At 46.6% G+C, this 6,159-nt stretch overlaps 1 protein-coding gene across 1 annotated transcript; it reads right to left on the bottom strand.

Annotated features, from left to right (window-relative positions):
• Nucleotides 1-677: 677 nt before the first annotated feature.
• On the bottom strand, nt 678-5,922 carry LOC123141482 (protein STICHEL-like 4). Its single transcript, XM_044560611.1, has 6 exons — nt 4,047-5,922; nt 3,425-3,644; nt 2,752-3,273; nt 1,737-2,289; nt 1,496-1,556; nt 678-925 (listed from the first exon to the last, which is right to left on the bottom strand). The coding sequence occupies exons 1-6, from the start codon at nt 5,742-5,744 to the stop codon at nt 833-835; spliced, it is 3,147 nt and encodes a 1,048-aa protein (XP_044416546.1). The 5' UTR covers nt 5,745-5,922; the 3' UTR covers nt 678-832.
• Between the last annotated feature and the right edge of the window lie 237 nt (nt 5,923-6,159).

Below are 6,159 nucleotides of genomic sequence, written 5' to 3'. Positions count from 1 at the left end.
TGTGGATCTTCTCGTGAAGCAGAGTAGTTTGCTAGCCCATGTTATCTCATCGTTAAGGCCCTCACCTATTTGTCTCAACCTTCGTGACACGAAGATGGTGAGAGAACACAATATATAACACATACGGAGTACTCCCTCCGTCCCAAATTAAGTGACTCGAGTTTATACTAACTTTGTACTAAAGCTATTACAAAGTCAAGTCAGTTATTTTGGGACAGAGGGAGTATATAATTAGGGATTCATATATAATGTGGTAACTGCTATGTAGTGTTTGTGGCCCTTCGACCCCAATCAATAGGGGTAACCATGAACCTCACATTAATCAGCACTATAGCCATTCCATGAAGTAGAAATTAACAAATCAAGTGGTAGATCCTCAGTCTTTAGCAGTGTATGTTAGTACCAAGTTTTATTTTCAGCTGCGTATATACCTCCTAATCACTCAAAGATTAAATGTTAATTTATCAATGTAATTTGGTGACCAACAAAAGGACAATATGCATTTAGCACCACGCGTGATTTGCTTTCGTTTATCTGTAATAACGGTTTAAGTGTGTGCTTCCGTAGTCGGTGCCGCGCAACGCCTAGCATGATAATGTTAGTACTACCTTGCAGGTGTGTCATAAAGTCTGGCAACGGCTTGCTGTTGGCATTTCTAACCATTTCAGGGAAAAGAATGGACATGATGGAAATTTCTCATTCTTCTACATGTTAAAGTTAAACGATGTACAGAATGACCTACATTCTTACAGGTTGCTACAATTACAGAGAATCAGCCACAGAGATCAATTTAGCTCCATGAAAAATCTGGTGGACCTCGGCGGGCGGCATGTTATCTTGGAGATTTCACTGAAATGCACCTTCCGCACAAGACGAGTCTTGATAGGGCTCGCGATCTTCGAGTCCTTATCTTCAATGCTGAGAGCTGCAGCGAAATGACACGATGTCACTCAGCAAGGATGATAAAGTATAGCTGACAAGATAAACATCAAGTGGAAATATTGTATCACCTTCCCTCAATTAAAATATTTCTATCACCGTTTGATCAATGAGAAATGCATGTATCCCATGACATACAGCCACTTTCCACACAGTATTAACTAAGATCTCACGCTGATGATGATCCTTTTACCAAGAACTCTACTGTTTCCATTTAGCACTCCCTTTGAAGCCACAGTTAACTTATTGTCTTTTGGAAGCATACATACTACTAGGTGAGTCAACAGTATGAAACTATGAATGGTGATCCCGAAAGAGAATAACTCTTCAAAAAAAGTTAATTTCAAGCTATCCAGGCTTGATATGTTGCAAAACATATATAACCTTGGTTAATGGCAATTGTTTCTTATATTTTATATAAATGACTACCTTTCAAGAGACAACTATCATGCCATGTGTCTTATATGGAGCCCAAGCTTAAGTTACTTAGGGGAATGAAAATATATAAACTACCCTAGGACTGAAGTTTTGAGTTGGTGGGATCCCAGGTCATTACCTTCCGTCTAGTAGTGCTTGAAGCTTTCCAACAAAGCAGACTCGACCTAGGCTCTAATCTCCTGCAAATAGATAAACAGTCCATAATCATATTCTAGGATCCAAAAAGGGAACTCCTCACATTTCAATAATGTTGAACCAAATTACAAGATCTAACCCAGGCTCCATTATAATATTGCATGCTAAAGTTGAAAGTAATGTGTATGAACAGATTTAATTGGTTGTAGTATGTGATTACTTACAAATTCTCTTGCTCTAACTTTTCTGTTATTGACATCCCTTTTTGTCTTGACCAGCCTCCTTGTTGAGAACAAGCTTCCGCCTTGTTAATAACATGAGCAAGAGATACCTTACCTCTTACTATATTTTTTTGCTGATCATGTTCATTTGTTCCTCCCGGAGGACGTATATTTGCACCAGTATCTGGTTCCCCGTACCATTCCATTTCAGAAGGGCCCACTTCAATAATCTCACCTTCAGTCAATATGTGTGGATCAGATTGCATCCATCTTGTCTGATTTGAGCTAGTACCCTGGGCTACTCTGCCTTTCTGGAGCCTGCTAACTAAATTCTCACCTCCAGAAGAAACTGAACTATGTTTCGTGAAAGACCTCGTTAATGCGATGTTGGAATATGTATCCTCAACATCTTCCCCGCCATCCTTCGACTCATATCGGATTTCAAGTATTATAGCAGAAGAAAGAACAGACTCAAATGCTTGCAAAATTTGACCCCTCGACTTTTCGGCTTTGGACTTATTCACACGAGAGCTGAACATTAACTGCACAGTTGGTGCTGCAGGAAGAAAAGAACAAACTGTAAGAACAATGATAATCGAAACAATATCCTTACAATGGCACAATTTAATGTTTAGTTAGTTATCATTTTATTTATGAATTTTAGATTTACTTTAACATGGTTTTAAACTTGTTACTTTGTTAGCAATCTTGAAGAACTAGCATGACATATTCCATGCCTATAGTTGACTGACAGTGCCTAGAAGCAATGTATACATCTGATCATAACCAAGTTAACAAATTCCACTAAATTACATGGTCACCCAATACTAACATATAAACGCAAACCACTTCTAATATATTATTATCTTATATCTGCAGTACTGCTTGCACTTCTACACTAATAGCTATTTTACCACTTTAACAATGATAAGAACAAAGTTTTCAATAGGCATATTCTGAAAATCTTGACAAGGTGTACAAATAATACAGGCAGAAATGGCATAAGAGGTAATCTTGCCTGTGCCAAGGCTAACAGAAATCACCCGTCCCTCTTTAGCCATCATTTTTCTCAACGAATCTGACTGAACATTTTCTAGAACAGCTTGCCAAATCATCTCGTTGTCAGTTTTGCTACATTTAGATCCTTCATTCATTCTGGTAGCACTTGTTGACAACATATGGCCATCTGGTGTATGTTCCCTGAGTCCCCTTCCACCATGGTAAGTGTTTGCCGTGACATGGCTAGAACAAATCCCCAGATTAGCATTTCTTCTGTATTGCTGATTTTCTTGGTCAGATGCTCTTGATAACCCATGCGGACCAGAGTTCCTTGCTATATCACCATCAGGGTATGTAGGCAAACCCTGGTTAAAACTTGTACTTGTCGATGAACTTGGCAGTACATACTGTTTATCAGGAGCAAGCTGGAGCAGAGCAGCTGTAAGCCAGGTCATCTTATCATTTGAGACCCTCAACTGTTTTTCAGCTTCAGAGAGTGTTTTCAAGGCCTGTCGCAATTTTTCCATATCCTCCTTTGATACTGTAATCAATGCAACAAAAAATACAATGTGAAAACAGAACATTTACAGTAGTAGACTTCCATGTAATACATGGTTCAGGGCAAATTATCCCCTACTGTAAAATCCTTTCAAAGTAATAAATAAATAGATAAAAGGAATATCGTTGCTTACAGGTTGGACGTTTGAAGAATTTTCTTCGAATTCTTTCCTGTGTGAATGTGTAGGTGCCAGCAAGGATGTCAGTTATTATTGTGGCGAGTTGAGACATTAGGGACAAAGGCTCAACACCTGTCTCAGTAATATCACGCAAAGCTTTCACCGTGTTTGCAGTGTCAGCAGATAGTGCCAAATCAAGCAAATTTACCAATTTATCATCAGAAACCAAGCCAGCCTGTCAGGTAACGAAGTATTAAAAACGACAACCAACCTAAAAAAACTCAAAAAAAAAGAAACGACAATCATATCGCTACACTTAGAATGCAAGAATGTGTTATTTAGAGAGATAAAAACAAGTATTTTACTAAAAAGGTGTTTGGTGCTTCCAGTTGTGACTCTTAACTTACTGAACTCTTTTGTACAGTATGCCAAAATGGGAACACACATTGGAAGAGAAATTTGAAGTGTATGACGATGATATAGTTAATTCAGCTTCACAACATATTCCAGAGTTATATAAGCAATAACTTCCCAAGCTACAGAATTCTTTGCCATTTTTATTTAGCCTGAAATTATCCAATTATCCATATTACCTAATATAGAAGTAATTCTTATGACTCATTGTTGGAAAACTTACAAGTTCTTGAACAAGTGGCATTGTAATTCTCTGCCCAAGCAAACTCAATTGATCCAAGGTCATCTCTGCATCCCTCAATGACCCATCTGACCGGGAAGCAATAAGCTTCAAGGCATCTCTATCGACATCTAGGCCATCACTAGTACAAATCCACTGCAAAGTGTTGACAATGTCGCATTCCTTGAGTTTGGGGAAGAAGAACTTTTGGCACCTTGACATAATTATATGTGGGAGATCGAGATTTGGGCTGATGAGAACAAAAACCACGCGCCGAGGGGCACGCTCGACAACCTTCGATATGACACTCCACGTGTCAGGCGGCAGTGTGTTGCAATCATCCACGATGAACACCCTGTGGTGCGCCGGTAGCGGCGAAAGCATCACATTGTCAAGGATATCCACAATGCTGTCCAGGTCAATGTTGCCAACAGGCCCAATCTCCACCAAACTTCTACTCTTTCCCAGATTGTGCGTGATACAAGACGCACATGTGTCGCAAGGCTTAGGGTGTTCAGGAGAATGGCAATTCAGCGCCTTGGCGAACACCCAAGCACACGATGTTTTACCTGTACCGTGCGGCCCATAGAAGACATAAACGGACCCAATCTTCCTCTTGAGAATGGCATTGGACAGCGCCTGCACAACCAAGCTCTGCCCAACAACGTCCTTGAAAGTCCTGGGTGCATACTTCTGAGTGAGGCTCCGGTGCCGGCCACGCTGCGAGCCCCGCGACTTCTGCCCCGAGCGCGCCTCGGACATGAGGTCGGAATCCAGCTCGCTGCTCTGGTTGGAGAAAATCCCGAGCTCCCCAGAGAAGCTCCTGGAAATGGCACGGATGCCATTCCGCGTCCCCTCGGCGAGCAGCGGCAGTGAGTCGGAGTCGGAGCTGGTGGAGGAGGTCAGCCTCGCCGTCACCGGGAAGTGCGGGTGCGAACGCGACCCGTCCGCGTAGACACCGCAGGAGGCCGCGGAGGTGGCGGCCAAGGACCTCCGCGCCGCGGCGGCCGACTTGGGGTCAGACAGGCCGCAGGAGAGGCTCCGGCCGGCCATGTCGAGGATGGACTTGCTGCGGTGGTGGAGGCGCGACCAGTTCCACGGGATGCCGCAGACGTTGCGCGAGTGCTGCGACGCCTGGGGCCGCGGGCGCTGCTGCAGCGCCTCGCTGCCGTCGCTGTCGTCGCCGCCCGCGCCGGCGCCGAAGAAGTACCTGTTGCCGCAGACGGCCTCCTGGGAGCTGGAGTTGGCGGAGAAGGCGCCGGCGCGATCCAGACCGCCGGCGTCCGCGCCCGCAGCGGGCGCGGCGCGGCGGCCGGCCCCGCGCCTGAACCGGCGGCGCGGGCGGCGGGCGGTGGGCCTGCTGGGGCGCGGGTCCTCCGCGAGCTGGTCGAGGAGGGTCTTGAGCGCGCCGCGGCCGGGGGCGGGGGGGTCCTCCGGCTCGGGGGGCTCGGCGGCGACGCGGGAGGAGGAGTCGACGGAGCGGCGGGTGGAGGGGTCCCGGAGCGAGCGGGAGCGCTGCATCGCGAGGAGGTCCCGCATGAGCGACGCGGAGGACTCGGGGGGGCTGCGCCGCCGGCCGGACGCGCTGCCGTGGCTGTGCGCGTGGTGGTGGCGCAGGTGGATGCAGTTGGTGAGGTGCGCGTGGGCGCGGAGGTGCTCCCCGCTGCTGCCGCCCGCCGCGCTTTCCGGCGGGGCCGGCATTGCGCTGGCTGCGCTGATCCGGCCGCGACGAGCTCTCCGGCTAAATCATCGGGGCCGGCCGCCCGGGAGATTCGGGGTGCTGGCTCGTGCCTCGCGGCTGTTGACTGGAGTCATGGGAGACTGGGAGCGGTTCCGTTCCGAGGGGGAGGGTGGTGTGGCCTAGTGTGAGGCGGCGTCCACCGGGCCGCGTGCGGGAACTGGCTGTGACTGTGATGCCATCGGCGCAGGCTGCACGGTGACACTTCTTTCTACTAACCTTCCACGTATTTGGAAATTGTTATACTCTATTTGGAAATTGGAGTATTCATTGCCTATGCATCGTATGCTGAAGCTTCAAATTACTATGGTCCTCACAAACTAGGCCTAAATCTCTAGATGTCTGGAAGATATATTACATAAAGCTAAGGGCACAGGT

The sequence above is a fragment of the Triticum aestivum genome, chromosome 1B (genome assembly GCF_018294505.1).
Source record: "Triticum aestivum cultivar Chinese Spring chromosome 1B, IWGSC CS RefSeq v2.1, whole genome shotgun sequence".
Lineage (NCBI taxonomy): Eukaryota > Viridiplantae > Streptophyta > Magnoliopsida > Poales > Poaceae > Triticum > Triticum aestivum.
This window is presented reverse-complemented; position numbering and strand designations above follow the sequence as displayed.

What these genes read in the sequence shown, in the direction of transcription:
- LOC123141482 (XM_044560611.1), bottom strand. Translation starts at nt 5,744, where the DNA reads ATGCCGGCCCCGCCGGAAAGCGCGGCGGGCGGCAGCAGCGGGGAGCAC. An exon ending in TTCTGTTAGCCTTGGCACAG is followed by an intron (nt 2,290 to 2,751) that starts GCAAGATTACCT and finishes TTCTTCCTGCAG; the next exon opens with CACCAACTGTGCAGTTAATG. An exon ending in AAGTTAGAGCAAGAGAATTT is followed by an intron (nt 1,557 to 1,736) that starts GTAAGTAATCAC and finishes ATCTATTTGCAG; the next exon opens with GAGATTAGAGCCTAGGTCGA.